The sequence below is a fragment of the Hydra vulgaris genome, chromosome 10 (assembly GCF_038396675.1).
Source record: "Hydra vulgaris chromosome 10, alternate assembly HydraT2T_AEP".
NCBI classification, from domain to species: Eukaryota; Metazoa; Cnidaria; class Hydrozoa; order Anthoathecata; family Hydridae; genus Hydra; species Hydra vulgaris.
The window spans coordinates 16,061,419-16,082,500 of NC_088929.1; the positions used below are offsets into that span (position 1 = coordinate 16,061,419).

The 21,082-nt window shown below is 27.6% G+C and overlaps 1 protein-coding gene across 5 annotated transcripts in view; it reads left to right on the forward strand.

The window, feature by feature from the left end:
* The window catches only part of LOC100200012 (uncharacterized), a 114,846-nt gene that overhangs the window by 16,393 nt on the left and 77,371 nt on the right, over positions 1 to 21,082 (forward strand). For all 5 annotated transcript variants that reach the window (XM_065807362.1, XM_065807360.1, XM_065807364.1 and 2 more), the window contains exons 4-7: positions 3 to 143; positions 527 to 664; positions 8,535 to 8,672; positions 11,480 to 11,617. In XM_065807362.1, the coding sequence (XP_065663434.1) occupies positions 3 to 143; positions 527 to 664; positions 8,535 to 8,672; positions 11,480 to 11,617 (555 nt within the window). The remainder of the gene's footprint in view (positions 1 to 2; positions 144 to 526; positions 665 to 8,534; positions 8,673 to 11,479; positions 11,618 to 21,082) is intronic.

The following is a 21,082-nucleotide window of genomic DNA, read 5'->3' on the forward strand; positions in this document are numbered from 1 at the left end:
AGAGCAATTTGATGCTACTGCATGGTCATCATTTGGTCTGTGCTCAATTCAATGTACGAAAACAAGATATAGAAATTGTACTGGTCAATGTACAGGAGTAGAAACTAACCAAACAATAAATTGTACTACTGACTTTTGTTCTCGTAAGTTATTTTATTTATCATTTTTTGCTTTCTGTTATTTCGAAATAAAACTTGTTTATATGCCCTTGATTGTTTGTTCATTTAAAGAGTTAATTGAGACTGCAAAATTGATTATTCAGTTGAAAAGATTTCATTGGACTACACATTATTTCTTGAAATGATTTAAATAAAGTTAAATATGACTTTATTTAATTATATAATTAACTAGTTGAATAATTAATTGAATATAATCAATTGTATAATTAACTATTTCTATAATACATAGTTACACATAAATAGAGAATAGTTATTTTAGTCATTATATTATCTAATTATGTTATCATGAATTTTAATTTTAGATGAAACTTTTTTTTTTAATTTGAGCATTTTCAACTTTTTTTCAGCCTCATTTGGTTTGTGGTCATCATTTAGTAACTGTTCAGTTTTATGCCAACAAACAAGAAGCAGAAGTTGCAGTGGAAACTGTCAAAATGCAATAACAACGCAAACACAATCTTGTTTAGGTGACTTGTGTCCTAATGGTATGTAGATTTGCAATAGTTTTATGAATATTTTATGTTTAATTTATTTGAAAATGTTAGATTTTAAGAAACATTTTTTTGAGTCATCTTGAGACAAATTAAATAATGGTTTGAAATATAATAGAAGAATTAAATCTCGTCTTAGAGTCTACCAATTTTTAAAAATTATTTGTTTTTTACCTGTTGATGTTAACAAACACATAATATAAAGGTATTGTCAATTTTCAGGGGCCTGGGAAGCTTTTGTAAACTGGGGGGGCCCACACTGAAAAAAGCGCATTCCTTTGGTGTACCCCCAAAAATAAATATTGTTTTATATGTTTCTTTGGAGTTATACATATTAAAATTACATATTATTATTTTGTATTTGTTGAATAGAGAATATATGGGTACTATAGTACATATTAGATTCTATATAAAATGAGAATACAAAAGGCTGATAATGACCAAAAATAATTTATAATAATATAAAAAAGTTTAGGTTGTAGGTACATAAAACTGTATACACATGTAGTACAAAATAAAGTTCAAAATAAAGTCACTAAAATCCGAATAAATTTGTTCTATAAGGATGATCCCTACAGAACTCTGTTATCACTTTTTCTGGATCAAGTTGGTTTGCACAGTTTGAATAGATGTGTAACATTGCCAAATTATTTCATCGTCGTTCTCAGAAAAGTTTTGAGTCTTCTCATTGTTGAAAATGCTCGTTCACTAACTGCATCTGTTGCTGGCGTAACTAGAATCAGCTTGAGCAATTTGACAACTTCAGAAATAGAAGATAATTGAGAAGAGGAAAACTGTGTGAGATGTGAGACAACATCACTGACATACCTTGGAATTTCATCAAACATTGTTCTGTATAGCCCATCTAGTAAGTCCGTGTCAATATCTGAGTATGTCTTCTTTATCCATGCTATGATATCTGTGACATCTTCAGAAAGCAAAAGTTTCTCCAGCTTTTCAAGTTGTTTCTGTCCTGCTTGATCAAAATGATATTTGATAGTGTCAACAGAAGAATCAATTACATTGTAGTATGTGGCGCAATAGTACTGAATGGTTGTCTCAACATAATGATATGTGGTACTACAACCCTCCTCATACCGTGCTGGCATCTTCCTTTTTCTCGGAAGCTTGGGTTCCTCGAGGTCCGGGAAATCATTGGCATGCTTCTGAATTTTTTGCCACCACAAATTGAACCACTCCTCATTTCGCATATCCATGAGTGTTTTGACAGTCAACATTCCTTGACAGTCCCTTTCTTCAGAAGCAGACATACGTGTCTGTTGAAAGGTTTTAGATAAGTAATCAGTAATCATAAAAATACGTAATCATAAAAACATATCAGTTGTTATTACGACAACTTTGTTTTACTTTTATTTTTTGACTCTGTCTATTAAATTCTATTTACAACTTTTATACAGAAACAAAAATTCTCGAGGGCGTAATTATATACAAAAATAGCTTATGACTTGACTAATAAATTACATTAATTAACTTTAATAACATTATGACAAGAATTTTATAAACGTAACAATAAAGTTTTATAACGATCAGCTATTATCACATCACCCCAAGAACTGAAGTTCTTAAGTAACATAGTCATTTAAATATGTTGGCTTTCTCCTTTCTCTGGTTGATCGTCTGATCGCTGGTAATAAATTATCGATGATTTCTCTGCCGTCAGCTTCCTCCTCAGCGTCAACAACTGTTTCTTCAGTTCCTTTCTCTCGTGCAGCAAAAATGTCTAAATCTTCTAAATCACTTTCATCATTGTCAACCTCTTCACTGATAACATTTTTACTTGAAGCGTTTGAAGAATTTGAGGCAGGAGCTATTCTCACGTCTCGCACATGTCTTGGTACACCATCAATTCTAATATTTGTGTTTGTGAGTATGTCAGTTACAGTACCAATTTTCCAAACTGAAGTGCACTTTGCATAAGCGGGGCGAACATAAACTTTTTTTCCAATTCTATAGTTTTCATAACTTGTCGTGATCTTTCCTGAGTTTCAGTGTTTTTCTCCTCTTGAATTGGTAGACGCCAAACCTACTTATTATTTTAAGAAGCAGGTGCAGATTCCTCGTTTGTTCCCACCGTTGGTGTTGCATTGTACCAAAATACCGCTACTAACGGACATATTTGTGCCCTCGCAGCTGTTCGTTTTACTGTGCAGTGGTTACGCTCCACAATCCCATTTCCTGATGGTCTATATGCACATCTATACTTTTTTTTTACACACCATTTTTCACATATATTTGAAAATTCACTAGAGTTAAACACCGCTCCATTATCTATTAACAGTTCTTGCGGTGGGCCATGCTCCCTAAATACAGATTCCAATTGACTTACTACATTTTTGGTATCTTCGCGAGGCAACTTTCTCCAAATTGCAAACCGACTTGGTCCACAGTCAATCATTGTTAAATATGGCAACCCTTTATAGTGAGTCACATCACAAGCAATTCGATACCATGTGTCTGGTACATCTAGCACTCCATTTTCCCATTTTATTGGCGCTGGATCAATTGAATTACATTGAAAACATTTGCGAACACATTCTTCAACATCTTTTCTTAATACGTGCGGAAGTCTTCATTGCACTGTAAACATTGTCCAATTAACGCCAAAATGATGCTTTGAGAGACAATTAGGAATTTCTTCAGCAATACTTACTCCACATAGCTCTTTAGTACTTCTTCGTGAAAGCTCATTTAACCAAGTCTTTGGAACTCTTGTCAACATGTCAGCTTTGTTTTTAGAGGACGGAACCCATTTTAATGTGATGTTTATATTATATTCTTTTATTAGGTCTTGCAATAGAGAAAGTCTTCTTTTAATAAGCATTTCTGATAATCCATTTGATCAAATCCTATGACTTTCAGTCAGCATACTTTATAGCCATCCATGACCTGTTACTGAAACAGTGAATACTGACAAATTCTTTATATCCCACTTAGCAGCTAGGTTTATCCCACGCACCACAGCATCTAATTCAGCAATATTAATATGCATAACATCATTTATACTTCGAAGCCAGGCTGCATCCTCAATTATTATGCCATCGTATTCTATAATAACCCCCAAAAATTGTGGTGTGATGCTGCTAGCATCACACCACAATGTTGCTCCATTTTGAATCCCTTTAGCATTCCATTTCCCTCTCACAGAATCACAAACTTCTAATTGGCGCAATATTTGGATTAACCTTGACTGAGCTTGATCTCCAATTAGATCATCCCAAGTATTTCATTTACTATGACGTTTTATAAAACTGCAGGCAGTTCTAAGCCACCCTCCAATAGGATAGTGACCCAATAAGTGTCCACATATTGAAAAAAGTTTCCGTCATGTTACTTTTCAGTTTTGATATCTTGTGACTTTGGAATGATGTTTCCACGTTTCCAACAAAGCTCCTTTTTTTCATTTCTAAAAAGTTGCAAACCCAACACTCGTGCAGTATCACATTGCACCGGCTCTTTTGTTACCAATTCATAACACGCTAAATGATTTACGACCTTTTCAACTGATGTCTTTTCCAAATTAACAATTATGTCGTCAATGTAGTGGTCAGTTGCTTCACTAATACCTGCATTGAGATTCAACACACTGCCTAAGACTGAAGACATTATTTTTGGGGCAGAATTTAGCCCAAAACCAAGACGTGTACTCGGATCGATATGTATTTGCATATAGGCGCATCTAAGATCAAGCGTTGGAAATTTGTCACCAACAGTTCTCCATTTTCTAACTTTTTCATCACATTCGTCACTTGAGGCATTATGTGAGTTCACATACTGATTCAATTCGCGAAAATCCAGAACAGGTCGTATCTTTCCTTTATTTTCTTGCTCAACAGCCATTAACGGGACAATCCCTTTTGTACTTTTTTCTTCTTTGTTGCATGGTTTCAACCAGCCATTTTTTACCCATCTCATCATTAAATTGATGTAACAACTGGGGTTTTACTTTGTACTGCGCGACAGAATTTCTCAGTTGTGGTTGACCTTGTTTCCATTTATATTTAGCAGTCCACTTTGTACCATCAAAATAAGCATCAAAATCCTTGTCCTTTATACCAACAACTTGTTTCTCTGCATGAATTGAAACGAAACCAAATTCAATTTTTCCATTGTACAATGCACTCCTATTTAGCGATTAATGACATCCATACCAATAATAGCATCAATACCGTTGACAACACTTTTCAGAACCATTACTGATGTTTTGAGCTTTTTTCCTTCAATAATCAATGTTACTGTAGCTTCTCCCTCCGTTTTCACAAATTCTCCATTAACAGCCAACACCATTAGTTCATTTCTTCTGATACGAACACCGGCTTTCTGAGCCATGTTGTTTGAAATAATAGTTCGAGTATATCCGCTGTCAACCAGTGCTTTTCCAGCAAAGGTGTTCACTTGCACAGTGCATATTGGAAGCGCCGTTAGTTGTTTAGGAAAACAGCTGGCACTCGCAATTCCCCATTTGAGTTTCCCTGACGCAATGAACAAAATCTTGCAATGTGTCCCGATTCTTCACATCTAAAGCATTTTATTCCATCATTAACAATTTGTTTCTTCGAAAAACAGATTCTGGCAACATGTCCAGGCTTGCCACACTTGTAGCAGTTAAAATCAGTAGCGGATGGTTTTTTAACATGTTTATAGAAACCAGAGATTTTTGTTGAAACATACTCATCTTTCGTTTTTTCCGTCATGAGTACTCGTGCATGGTTTAATGCATCCTGTAACCTGATCCCAAATATTTTCACTTGTGCTCGTAGCTGCTTTGAAATTTCACCCGGCAATCCAGTTATGAATGCTCTTAGCAATAATTCTTCGCTTTCAATGTTGGCCAAACCCATAAGTTGACGTAAACTGGCCAAATACACATCAACAGATTTACTGTCATTCCATCTACAATCTCTGAACTGCTCGTAAGCTTGAAAACCATCGACTGCAAATGCATCTAGTAGAGCTTTTTCAATGTCCGCAGCGGCGGTTTTTTGGCTCCCCCCAAGTTGCTCATATAATGCGAACGCACTGCCTACAAGAAACAGCGGAATGATCAATGAAAGATCGCCCATATTTTGCAGCTCTCCCACCAGTTTGATCTTTTTTAGCCCCCTGCAACATCTCCAGATCCATCAAACTTTCCAATCATTTTCGCCATAGATGCCATACTGCCGAAATAGCTTGTTATTACGACAACTTTGTTTTACTTTTATTTTTTGACTCTCTCTATTAAATTCTATTTACAACTTTTATACAGAAACAAAAATTCTCGAGGGCGTAATTATATACAAAAATAGCTTATGACTTGACTAATAAATTACATCAATTAACTTTAATAACATTATGACAAGAATTTTATAAACGTAACAATAAAGTTTTATAACAATCAGCTATTATCACATCAGAAATCATATAAAAATAAATCATATAAATAGTATTTAATATTTTGATTATATAAATAGATATATACATAATCTATCATATATATTTTTTTAATATAGATAGCTTGGCCTTTGGCTACCATTATATAGTCCAAATGCTAGGCATGATAGCATATAGTAGTTACCTTTTTTTTAATAGTGACATTTAAAAAATAAAATTTAGTCAATATATAATATAATAAATACTTCTATTATATAATTATAATATATATAAAGAATAAAATCATTATTAGAAATTTTTTGCTTTAATATTTATATATATAGGAATTTTATATTACCTAAGAACAACTAATTAAAACTTGATTATTCAATTCAACAAAACAATCTTGATTTATAAATAATAACTTCCATCATTAAGAAGTTTCTTATTTTTAGCCAATTTTGGAAGGACTCTCATAAAAAAATAGACAAGAAGACCAAAAAAAAAACTAATACAAAAATATATATATTTTTCTAAATAGATATATTTTAAACAATTTTTTTTTAACAATTTAAAAAAAATTTTTTTTTTCAGGGGCAATAATTTTTTAAAGGCACAACTAAAAGGGCGCCATCATTTTTTTCTCGGAGGGCTCTGGCCCCGGTTCCGAGGCCCATGATTTTAATTTTGTGGCTTAACAGATTTTTATCTTTTATTTATTTATTTTTAAACATCTTCGCTTCCAACAAGGCTGCAAGCAGCCACTAATTAAAGTTGGAAGTTACTGAAAGAGAAAAGATGAAGATTGTAGAGCAAGATAACGTTTGACGGATGATTTAAAGGATTGCAAATTATTTGAATCAGGAAAGCAAGATGAAGGAAGCGAATTCCAAAGAGCTGATGTTTGAGGAAAAATACTAGACAAATAAGTGTTTTTGGAGCACTTAGGAACAGTCACAGAAAAAGGATGAGACTTAATCGAATGACGAGTAACACGAGAATGAATTTTAGTAGATGGCACAAGAGACGCTACCTCTTTAGAGCAGTACCTACAATAAATATCAAAAAGAAAAGGAAAATACTTTCCTAGATAACAATGAATCTGTACCTGGTAGGAATACCAGATAAAGATTCTTTATGACTATAAAAAATATGATAAACCTTTTTATAAAATCATGCTTGTGCTTTTCAGAATTTAAAAGAAATATTATTGCAGTATATTATAGCAGATCAAATTAGTTTTCTAAATTTTGAAATCAAATTATGTAATTTCATCATTTACCATGTTGATATTCCACTATCCATTGTTTTTTTATCTATTTTATCTCCTGATGAAACCATTCCTTCTGCTCTTCACTGACATCATCCATAATTTAAAATTATGGATGATGTCAGTGAAAACCAACTTAATAAAATAATATAACATTTTTTTTGTTTTTAAACAAACCACATCTTTCACAATCATGTTGACTTACATGATTGTGAAAGATGTCGTTTGATAGAAACAAGAAAAATGTTATATTAGTTTATTAAGTAAATGAGCACACTTTTATAGCAGTATTTTTTAAATTTTTATAAAAAAAAAAAAAAAAAGCAAAATTTTATATTTGAAGTTTGATCATAGAGATAATTTTTATATATAAACAAATTTTTTATAACAAAAAGCGCATAAAAAAACAACATAACTTTACAAAGAAAAAGTGTGTAAGTTCCATTTAATGTTTGATTTGATAAGATTAATTTATTTTACAATATTGAAACTAATTTCAATAATATAAAATTTACATTATTGAAATTATTTTCAATAATATAAAATTAACTTATCGAATCAACTTTATATTAATAGAGTTAGTTATATATTTATAAAATTAGTTTTGTATTTAAAGACTAATTGGTTTTATGTGATATTAATCAAATTTAATATTAATAAATTTATTATCAATAAATAATACCAATACATATTAAAATGTTAATATCAATACATTGAATTTAGTGATACTAAACTTATTAGAATTAATTGGTTAATCATTTTTATTATGGAATTAATAATTTGTTTACTTTTTTTTCATTATATTTTTATTAAATCTTAAAAAATGTTTTAAACCAAAACATCTCAATATTTATATTTTAGGCATTAAAAAAATTTGGCAAGCTATATATATTTAGTAGAATAGAGGAAATATAAGATATGGGCTATATTCCACTACATAGTTTTTTTAATTTTTAAATAAGAAAAAAGCAAAATCTTTTTGAAGAATTTTGCATTTGATTGAAGTAAATAATTGGAAGAAAATGTTAGATGTTAAATGCTTACAATAAGGTTGAGGAGTGGATGTAGAAAATCTATTAGAATGTAAAAATTACACAAAAGAAAAAGACTTATAGTTGAATTGTTAAATCATTAATTCATTCATTCGTGTTGGTTATTTAAACAGTAATAATAAAATTTTAGTTGTGTAACATGTTTTTTTCTAATTTTAATATTCTTTGATAGTAATATTGGGTGCATGGTCAGATTACGGAATCTGTTCATCATCCTGCTGGCATACAAGAGTCAGAAATTGCACAGGAAACTGTCAAAATGTAACTACAACTGATTCAGAACCTTGTTTAGGGGACTTGTGTCAAACAGGTATGTTAAAAATTAAATATTGATAATATGAGTATTTAACTATGTCATAAATATAAATGAACTAATTATATTTAAATTTAATTAAAAATTTGAAGATTAATTAAAGCATTAGATTTGGAAAAATACTTAAATTATTATTAATAATATATAATTATTATAAATATAATAAGAAAAACAACAATGTTTTTTATATAAATAAGTATAAATTAAATAATTAATTGCGGCTTTTGTTCTTTGTGCTGTATAATAAGTTTTCAATTATAACACATTGATAAAATTTGTTTATTACAAAGTTAAGTGTACTTAGTTGAGCATGAAAAGCTTGTTTCCAGTAACTTTGCATTTTTTATTTTAGTTTTATTTCAAATATTATTTAAGTTTGTTATTTTGATGTAAACATAGGTTTTATAAATTAGTTTTGGTTAATTTTGTTTAATTATTTTTTATATTTAATATTTTTATTTATATAGTTATTTCTTTAAAAATATAATTTGTTAAAAAAAAATTATTAATATTGACATAAATAAGAATTTCTAATAATTTTAGTATATAAATACATTTTTTTATTTATTTGTTTACAAAGCTGATTATTTAAAGAAAAGAAAAATATAACTCTAACAATAACCTTTTTTTAATTCAGACCTATTAGTTAAATTCTGTAATTCTTTTCTTTTTTGCATAAAAGTTACACAGGGACAATTTGAATGTAAAAAAAAACTTACAAAAGCAAAATGTATACAGGGGCATGAAAATGTCCTTTTAAATTTTTTTGTCCCTGTAAGTAACTGTTGTTTGTTTCTTCACCACTAAAATTAGTGTAATATGTTATTTAAAATTTTTTTTAAAACATATTGAATATTATATTTTATGTATAGACATGTAGTGGGTTTATGGTTATGTGTTAGCTATGTTGCAGGCCATGAACTATATAGTAGCTGTAAAGCTGGCTAGGTAGTAGCTATGAGTGGGCTATGTAGTAGCTATATAACAGGTTATGTAGTATCTATATAAAAGGTTGTTTAATATCATGTTGTATAATAGCTATGTTGTGAGCAGGTAGCTCACTATATATTGAAATATTTTATACCTATATAGCGGGTCATAGCTAAATAAAGGATAATGTAGTAGTTATGTCCTCAAAAGAATAAAAAAATAATTAGAACTAGTTTAAAGTTTTGACTAATTCTTGCTGCCATTACGTAGGCTATCCTACTAATATATATATATATATATATATATATATATATATATATATATATATATATATATATATATATATATATATATATATATATATATATATATAAATATGTTAGTGTAAATTATGTTACTGTATTTTACAAATAGAATTCTCAATGTTCTTAAAGAACAGAGCAATAATAAATTAGTAAAAAACACTTATCTAACTTTTTCTTCTACTTGAAGTTTAACCATTGCTGGATCATCAGGAAGAGTTACTAAATCTCAAAAAATCTCTTTTTTTTGAGATTTAGTAACTCTTCCTGATGATACAGCAATGGTGAAAATTCAACTAGAAGAAGAAAGATAAATAAGTGTTTTTTACAAATTTTTATATATATATATATATATATATATATATATATATATATATAAATGTATATATATATATATATATATATATATATATATATATATATATATATATATACATATATATATATATATATATATATATATATATATATATATATATATATATATATACACATATATATACATATATATATACACATATATATAATAATATATATACACATATATAAACACATATATATAAAATACACATATATAAACACATATATATAAAAATATATATACACATATATAAACACATATATATAAAATACACATATATAAACACATATATATATAAATATATATACACATATATATAGTTTTGACTAATTCTTGCCGCCATTGCGTAGGCTGTCCTCAAATATATACATATATATATATATATATATATATATATATATATATATATATATATATATATATATATGTATATATATATATATATATATATATATATATGTATATATATATATATATATATATATGTATATATATATATATATATATATATATATATATATATATATATATATATATATATATATATATACAGGTACCGAAAAAAGTTTAGAACCACTTAACAATTTTGCATAATTTCATTATTTTTTCAATATATGAAACTAATATTGAACTTTGATGATAAATTTTGTATATATATATATAACATGCTTTAATAAAAACCTAAAGGAATTTACACCGCATTCAATTGCACACACATTAAGCGATCAATAAACAAACACACACAAATGTATTGAATTCAAATGAAAATAAATACATTTTAAACATTTAAACTTTTTAATAAATACATTTAAACAAAGCAATGTAAATATTTATATCAATATTTACATAGATATCCTTTGTTTTTAATCACCAGATGAAGTCTTCTAGGCATACTTTCAACCAACTTTGAACACTGATCTTTATTAGCTTCCAGACACCAAACTCGTCTGATTTCATCCTTCAAGGATTCTGTAGATGTACATTTGGTTCTATCAAGATTATCTTTGATGTATTTCCACAAATTTTCAATCAGATTATGATCCAGACTATTTCCAGGCCAAGGAAGAACTTCAATTTTGATGAAGAACATCAAAGTTCAATATTAGTTTCATTGAAAGGATAATGAAATTACCCAAAATTGTTAAGTAGTTTTAAACTTTTTCAGTACCTGTATATATATAAAATAAATGTTTATTTACACTTTTTTAAAGCAATTTTGGGTGTTTGGTCATCATTTGGAAGCTGTTCAGTTTCATGTCAGCAAACAAGAAACAGAACTTGTGTTGGAAACTGTCAGAGTATTTCAATATTAGAATCACAGTTATGTATAGGTGACTTGTGTCCAACTGGTATGTAAATCTAGTTACCAAATGTTCAGCTTTATTAGAAAGTTTTGAATATATATTTTATTTTTATAAATTAAATATTAATAAATAAACTATAATTAGTTACTATAATTAATCTGGTTTTCCATTCACCTTCCGTTAATCCAATATAAACTTTATTGGTTGGTTTTTAGCTGCGATGATGCATTTGCATATAATGTTTGTGGATTTGCACTAACCATTCAGGGGCCATTCTGTTTTATTTCGACAATTGCTTTTTTGGGTCATTATTTTCAACTAGTTAAGATTGGACCCATAAAAGATACAGGTCTTTGTAAGTCTATTCCAAATCAAACTTTTTTATGCTTTTTCCTTTTGTATCCTAGCTTTTTGGATCCCTAAAATACGGGTCTTTACCAAACCTACCATTTCTATACATATCTATTCCACACCGATTATTTCTATGCATATTTTTTACTTACTTTAATATTTTTTAGTAAAATAATTTCGTTCTGAAAAAAAACTTTAAGAGCAAAAAAATTAACATGCGCACCTTTGCGCATACGTAGAGCTTATGAGAGACTTATAATTAGGTTTGTTTTTCTGCTAAATGCATTTCATTGATAGCTGAGTGGTTAAGTGCGCTGTCATCAGTGTTGTTTTGGGAGGTTTAATATCTCCTTTTTGCGTAATAAATTTTGAAATTTTTTAAATCTTGCTTATATATTTATAGCAAAAAATAATAATATAGCAAAAAAGATTTCTAAAATTTAAAATAAAATTTTAAAATTTTCTCATTTTATAGATATATTATACGCGATTATTCCTTATAATGCCTGCCAACTCAACATATGCTAAAGACATTTACACTTACAGATGTTTGTATGTAATACAAATGGAACTAAGAAGTTCTTAGACCACTAAAACATATTCATAAAAAAAAAAGTTCATTCTTATGATTAATCTAAAAGTTAAGCAAAAAAAATTTTGCGCATTGGCTTTGGGTTGTGGCAAAATAAACCTTAATGCGTCAAGTTTCTTTTGCATTTATCTAAAATTTTTTGAATAATTTTAATTTTGTTGCATACAAATGCATAAAAACATATAAAACTGGTACAGATATATCATTTCACAGATAAGAGATTGTATTTACTACAATAGTAATAAATGAATATTTTTTGCCTTTATTAGAATATATACCATAAAAATATATTCCATATATCTTTAATAGAAGGAGTTTTTTTAAAAATTTAAAATCTTATTTCTAGTTTGTTTTTCTATTTTTTTGCCACAAAGTGACATCACATACGCAAAAAAATTGTAGCTTTAATGATTTACGAAATAGCCTCGACTATCATTTTTAAAGGTCTAAGCAGTAGATGATGTCATTTTAGCTATATGAAGTTATCAAGAGAGGGGCAAATCTAAAATTGAAGTTTCAAATTTCCACTTGGATGAGACAATACATTTCGTGTTTTTTCCAACCTTGTCAATTTTTTTAAATATAATAGCATACCTACAAAATATCAAAACTAAACAGCTTGAGTAAAAAAGATTTGTAATTATTAGAAAAGTTTACTTACGATCCTGACTTTTTTCGTATTACATACGATCCTGAATAAATGTTATATAAGTGGATTTTGTACATTTTGTAAACAATATATATAAATATATATATATATATATATATATATATATATATATATATATATATATATATATATATATATATATATATATATATTTATATATATTTCTCTGGAGTCCACAGAACGTATTGGATAATAAGATTATTTGAGTCCTTTGTAGTGCAGTGTCTTAAGAAATATAGTTGTTAAGTATTAAGCCTGAGCTGATTGCAGTTTACCATTTTATGTATTAACTGAATGTTGACTTTTCAATTATTTTTATACTAAGTATTATTATGTAACTGTTACTTGCAAAGCTATTAAATGTGTTCTGGAGTTTTTATGTAAGAATATAACTTTCGCCACTGTAAAGTAGGATTGGTTAGCAAGCTGCTTCAAAAATTTGGGTTTTGAACAGTTCTGACTGCTGAACACTATTAACCGTTAAATTAAATTAGCGCCTTCTTGAAATTCACAAATACAGCCTATTCTATAGGTGATTGTATGCGGTACAAAATAGCTTTTTTATAAGGTTTTTAGCAGCAACAGACTGATTCTTCTATAATTTTTTGTAAGACTTTTCTCCGATAATTTTTCATTTGAGAATTTGATTGTCTTTCTTTGAAAGCGAAACTATGAAGTTATATAGCTCCACCACCGCACAGATAAGTAAAATTTTAGTAACAAATAATTGGGTGACTTACAAGCTGCCTTAAAAAGTACCCCATTGCGTAATTTTTGTTCAATATAGGCAAATAGACAGTGTTCTTGACAACCTTTACTGAGGTGTTTGCTTGAAGCGAGCGCAAATATGACATTAAATAATTTAATCTCTCTTATTATCATTTTGTCTAATTTTTTCTTATAGTTTTCAATTGTCTTAAAACATTTATTTTAATTAAAATATGGAGGCATTAACAACTTGCAACTGCATTATCCGTGAAGTATATTATTGCGTATATATGTATGTATGTATGTATGTATGTATGTATGTATGTATGTATGTATGTATGTATGTATGTATGTATGTATGTATGTATGTATGTATGGATGCATGTATGTATGTATGTATGTAAATATACATATATGTATATATATAAATATATATATATATATATATATATATATATATATATATATATATGTATATATATATATATATATATGTATATATATGTATATATATATATATATATGTATATATATATATATATATATATATATGTATATATATATATATATGTATATATATATATATATATATATATATATATATATATATATATATATATATATGCAGTATAGCTTGAGCAGGTAATCACTCGTCATTATTAAAAAAAAAGTTGATGCAAACAAAAACAAATGTGTCGATAGTTATGCGTACAATTGACTTGTATGCATAACTATCTGCATTAAAAATTAATTTTTAATGCAGATAGTTATGCGTACAAGTCAAATTTGAAAAGCATAGTTTTTTTTCTTTGTAATTTATTTTGTGCAACAAATTTTAGGAAAGGATAGTATTGCTTTTATATGAGTTCTCATAATTTTGTTATTTATTGTGACGTACTAATTATCTTTCAAAGTTTTTAGCTCTTTCAGATTTATGGTATTTTTTAATTGCTTTGATTCTGATAAAGGAATTCAGACAGTCCGAAACAGCTTTGTATAATATTATGTTTAAATAAAAAATGTTAGCAAAACTAATAGTTTGTAACATTTATTCAATTAAAATAAATATTTCTTCTGTTGCTTTAAAACTCTTTTATTCTTTATTTCTCTTGCTTTTGACTCGTCCAATTGTGTCATTTAGACAAGAGATGCTTATTTTAATCTACCACAATCCTAATTATTATGTAAACTAGGTTTTTGTTTATAAATATTTTATAAACAAAAACCTACTTGCAACAAACAGGACAATATATACTTTTCCGCGACTATTAGAAGGTTCATTAATTAACTAGCAGTAAGCAACTCGTAATAAGGATTATTAGTAAATAAATCAATAATAAGAATTCATTTGATTTATTATCTGAAAAATATAATAACATACAAGTTTTAGTTAACGACATAAACACTACATTTCATACATTTAATTATTAAATTAATTAAGTCAGTAAAAAATAAAAGCTTATTAAACAGCTTTGTATAATATTATGTATAAAAAAATAATGTTAGCAAAACTAATAGTTTGTAACATTTATTCAATTAAAATAAATATTTCTTCTGTTGCTTTAAAACTCTTTTATTCTTTATTTCTCTTGCTTTTGACTCGTCCAATTGTGTCATTTAGACAAGAGATGCTTATTTTAGTGTACCACAATCCTAATTATTATGTAAACTAGGTTTTTGTTTATAAATATTTTATAAACAAAAACCTACTTGCAACAATCAGGACAATATATTTCTTTCTAATAAATAATTCCACTGGTATAATATTATTATTTCTTTCTAATATAGGCATTAGTATAATAATAGGCATTATCATATTTTCTAATATTCCAATATAAAAAATTTATATTGGAATTATGATCTTTTTAGCTCCCTGCAAATATATCTTGTAAAACTTGTGGAAATCATGAATGTGGAGGCAAAACTACCTTACCATTATGGCAACATAAAAAATGTGTTTCATCAAAGTATTTTTTATCTGGCAGGTCTGGTTCACTTCTCTTAAACAATTTTGATCTGGAATAGTATTACTTTTTGTCTAGCAACATTTGGAACAGTCTAGCAAAGTAGTATACTAATTATTATGTCTAGCAACATTTCCTCCTTGTCTAGAAAAATATTATTTGTTTTGTAGATGAATAATTTCATCTCGCCTAGCTCTATCTCTTTCATTTTGACAAGGATATTATCAACATGCCTAATCACATTTTTCTCATTTCCACTAATAACTTCTTCAAGCCTAATATCATCCATTTCATTTTCACTCTTTCTGTTAAACATATAACCAGTAGTATTACTTCTACTAATTTATTACTACTACTACTGTAGTAACGTAAAAAAATAAACGTTAATAAAAAAAACCTGTTTTTTATAGTTGTTTTAATATAATTTTTCATTTTGTACAAAAAAAAACAACATCTGCAAACATAATAAAGACATGAACAAACTATTTCTGCTTTAAGCCTTCCACGCAGTCCAAAACTATTAAATTTTTACATGAAAATAGAATGCAGTAAATAGTAAATTCACTTTTGTTTTAAGACACCTAAATAATGAAAAAACTATTTACAAAACGTTTATATTGTTTTTTCTTTCAGTTCTCATTTTTACGATCAATGATTGTAAACCAAACTTTTTTACAAGACCCTCTCTTTCTGGTTTCTTCAACATTAACGCAAACTTGTCTTTCATAATTGGCTCATTTGAATATATTACATTAGATAAATGTGTATAAATAAGCTTCCTATATTTTTTAGTAAATTCTTTTCGACTTCTTTTAAAAGATGTCTCAGCACTATCTGGAGAAGGTGGAATATAATCATCATAGTCAAAATCTTCAGATTTATCTACGTCCTTTGCAGCATAAAACAAACTTTCACCATTGTTACTACTTTCAGTGCTGTAACTTTCTTCTTTTCCAAAGCGGATATACTTTTTTTTGAATTACTTGTGAAACAGGGAAGCTTAATGGACAAGAAATTTCATTTACAAAATCAACATTGTCAAAATTAGGGTCTGTTTCTGATAATTGTTGATTTGGCATTTGTGTGAGTTTTTTTCGTTTGATAGCATATCAAACTTTATCTACTATTTTTTTGGCCTTTTCATTACATACGTTTTCTGAAGAATTAGCCAACTTTTTTTTTACATCAGCTAATTTTATAGACCCCTTGTTTATTTCATTTTCAAACAAATTCAAAGGTATGTTTTTCTTTTCTTCTATTTTTGTACCCTGCTCATCTGTTAATGATCTTTGAATTAAACACAGTTGATTGTTTGTACTTGACGCAGCATTATATTTGTCAAATATGGCATAATTGCTTTCAGCCACTTTTAAACTGTGACATAAATGATGTGCAACATTTTGCTTCAAGCTGGGAAAATTTTGATGAACTTTTGTTGTCGTAAATCTTCTGACTAATGTTGGAGTCATTTTAGTAAAATCTTTCTTTACCTTTTTGCCTAAAGCATGATTCCAAAATAAATGAAACTGGGAAGTAATCATTGATGAGTCCATTGGAGCACCATTTTAATTCAAAAACACAATCGCTGTATCTGTGGGTAGAGAAATTCCATTAAGTTTATTTTGAAAAAACTCTATATATGTATTTAGCTCATTGTAAAGCTCAAAAGTCAACACAATATTTGCAGGCCCCTTATACGATGTGTTATGCTTTTTAATGCTAATTGTATAACAATTTTCTTTATACAATGCTCTGCGGAACTCACCAATAGTCATATTGGCGGAAGCTCCTGGTCTTGTGGCATTATTAAGAATTGTATACGCTAACAAATATGATCTGACCAAACAATAATTGGATTTTGTAAATACAAAACCGGAAGATTTAGAAGTTTTAATTGTGTCTTTTGCACATTTGACAGAAGACGGAAAGTTGTGGAAATCATTCATGTCTTTTTCATGTTGTCTCTCCTGGGTGCCCTTCCACAAACTACGCTTCCACTGCTTCATAGAGATTTTTAACTTGGAGTATTTTTCATTAGAAATAATTTCAAGTTTTTCTTTAGAAATACAAAAGTCTAAACACAGTTGTAGAGAACCTAAATAGGTTTTTATTGTTCCTGGCTGCTTTTTATCTTCTTGCATTTTTAACATCCAAGAATTTAAGAAAGAAACACACCCAAAATGTTTGTAATTTACATCGTCATCTGTGGCATGACGAACAGCTCCTAAAACAACATTTTTATGTTTCAGGGCAGTCCGAAGTGGTTTTACCACCCTCAACACTTTAAAGCCAAATTAGAAATTCATCTAATAGCTTATCTTCTTCAGATGAAGTCATATAAAACTTATCTTCACCATCATCAAAGTCAACATTTGATTCATCTGAATCAAATGTTGACTTTGATGATGAGGCATCTTTTTCATTTTTGATACCTGCAACATTAAACAGATTACTTTTGCTATCTCCAGCATGAAAACTATATTTCGATTTAGGGAGCCTTTTATCTAAATATTGCAAACTTAGCCAGTCTTGGTTTTCATCATTTGAATCACTACACAGGAAATTATTGTCATTATGAATAGCTCTATTAAAATTATTTTCTAATAAATCATCTTCTGCTAAAGATTCAGAAGAAACTCCATCATTTGAGCTCATATCTGAATTCTCATCAAGAAATGTTTCCAAAGCAGGCCTTGAAAACAGCATTGCTTTTTTAATTTCCTCTTTTGATTATAAGCTTTTTTGATATTTGTTATTAATTCTTTTAACTTCTTTAGAGCAATGTAAAAAACCACATATAGTTTTTTTATAATTACGGATTTTGGAACGGGAGAAAGTACTTTTCTCTTTAGATTTAAATCGAAGTTAATCCTTGCGCTCTTTGCTTTTGATTCATCCCAATCATGTTTTTTAGACATTAAATGCTTCTTTAACTCTACTACACTTCTAACAATAAAAAAATAATTCTTGATAGTTTAATATCATTTTTAAAAAAGTTTTTCTTTTCAATATTAAAAGTTTTCAACTAAAACAACAACAACAATAATAATAACAATAGTAGTAATAATAATAATAATAACTTAATAACAAAAATTGCAGCTTTTTTATTCCTTGTCCTTGCTTTAAGGACAAAAGTTAAGTTCTTGACATTTAAATAAGGAACAAGTTATCTAAAATCAGAACTGGTAAAATGTCAAACTAAAAATCTAAACTATAACCTACTTTTCGCAAGCAGGATATTTTACTTTGCCGCAACTGTTATTAGAAACAGGTTCATCAAAGGTTTTCAGTTTTGACAACAACTTAAAAATGATAATATTGAAGGATAAAAAATCATTTAATAGATTAAAAAAAAGTCTTAACAACAATTAAAAAAAAAAAAATTCAAATGTTTCTATACCTTAGATGCTTGATTAAAGTCATTGTTATCAATAGCTTTCATCATTTCTGTCTTCATACTTAAAGATATATAAAGAAAAAACTCTAAATTAATAAAATACCAAAGACTTATTCAGAGTTTATACAGGTTCTCAATAAAAGATTTCCCTGAGTTAACTCAAAAATATAAGTAATTTCCCTGACTTTTTTCTTTAAAACCCACTTGTTTTCCCTGACTTGTTCAAAAAAACCCTTTTACCCTGACTTATTAACTATATATAGTATTAATTATTAAAAATAATAGCTAGAATAAAGAAATATCTTTAAAACAAAGAAAATAAGTTTCACACTATTTTCTTCTTTCCTTCCAATATTTGTACTGCTTTTTCCAAAATTTTAATTTCGACAGGTTTTTCTTTGCTCTAGCTTTTTAAACCATTTCCTTTAATTATTATTCCAATATCATTTTTAACAAACTCAGTTATAAATTATCGCAGGAATCTAATAGGAAAATTTTCACTTTATTACATCACTGATTTCTGTGGTTACAATTTCTATTTGATAATTGGATTTATTTTGCTTAGCATTCTTTCTCCCTTGTTCAAGATCTAACTGATATCTTTGACATGCACCTTTAAGAGACTTTATAAACTTAACTGTTAGTTCTATTGTTGATGATAGTCTACTATCATTTTTCTTGATTTCATTGATCTTTTTTTCAAATTAACTTTGGATCCAATCTTATTAATATTAAATTGTCTCTCTATAGTTGCTTAACCATGACTTGTAACTAGAACCTATTTTTATTTTATGTTAGAACTGATTTTAACCCCTTAGGTATATTGATAGAAGATTTATGATATACTTAGTGGTCAGGGAAAACAACCACTTGTTTTCCCTGACCACTAAGTAAATGAAAAACCATCTATTCACACTCACACATTAATTAAAAAAAAAAGAAAAACACAAAAAGTTTACCTATCCTTAAACGTATTTGGAGTAACATTAATTTTTAGCAAACATGTCTAACAGAAAAAGAAAGATTTCTTTTCAGTTAAAAAAAGCTTGTTTAAAACCAAAAAAAGGTTCAAAAATAAATTTTAAAACATACATCAGATTTATCAGCAGAGCCTATAGCACAATCATCAGCTCCTAAATTAATAAATAATTATATATATATATATACATACATACATACATACATACATACATACATACATACATACATACATACATACATACATACATACATACATACATACATACATACATACATATATACATACACACATACATATACACACACAAACACACCCACGCACACTTTTTCTGAAATATCAAAGTTTATAGAATAAAAAATGCAAACATATTATAAACCAATTGAAATTCAAATTTTCAGATCAAAAGGTTGAATTTTAACAATCAAAGTTTTAATGGAGAACTAATATATTTATTATTTATTGTAATTTTTATTATTATAATTATTTTGTATTATTATAATTCATAACTTAATTGCTAGTAAAACAAAAAAAAAATAATTTCAAACATATTTTGACCTGATTTTATCTGCAAAATGTAATTGTTCCCAATCAGATGACTTTTTCTTCTTCTAAAAACCAGTATTAATCATGATAGTTCACGCTTTATGAATAATAATTTTTATATTGTATTTTATGTTTACATGGGTAAATATTTTACACGATAACTTTGAAAATCTTATGTAATAATTACAAATTTTATAATACTTAATTTTATCTCACCTTTCAGTAAAAAATTTATTCAGAAATACCTCAGCCTATAAACACAAAATTGATTTTATACCACAAATCCATTAGAGTTAGAAAATA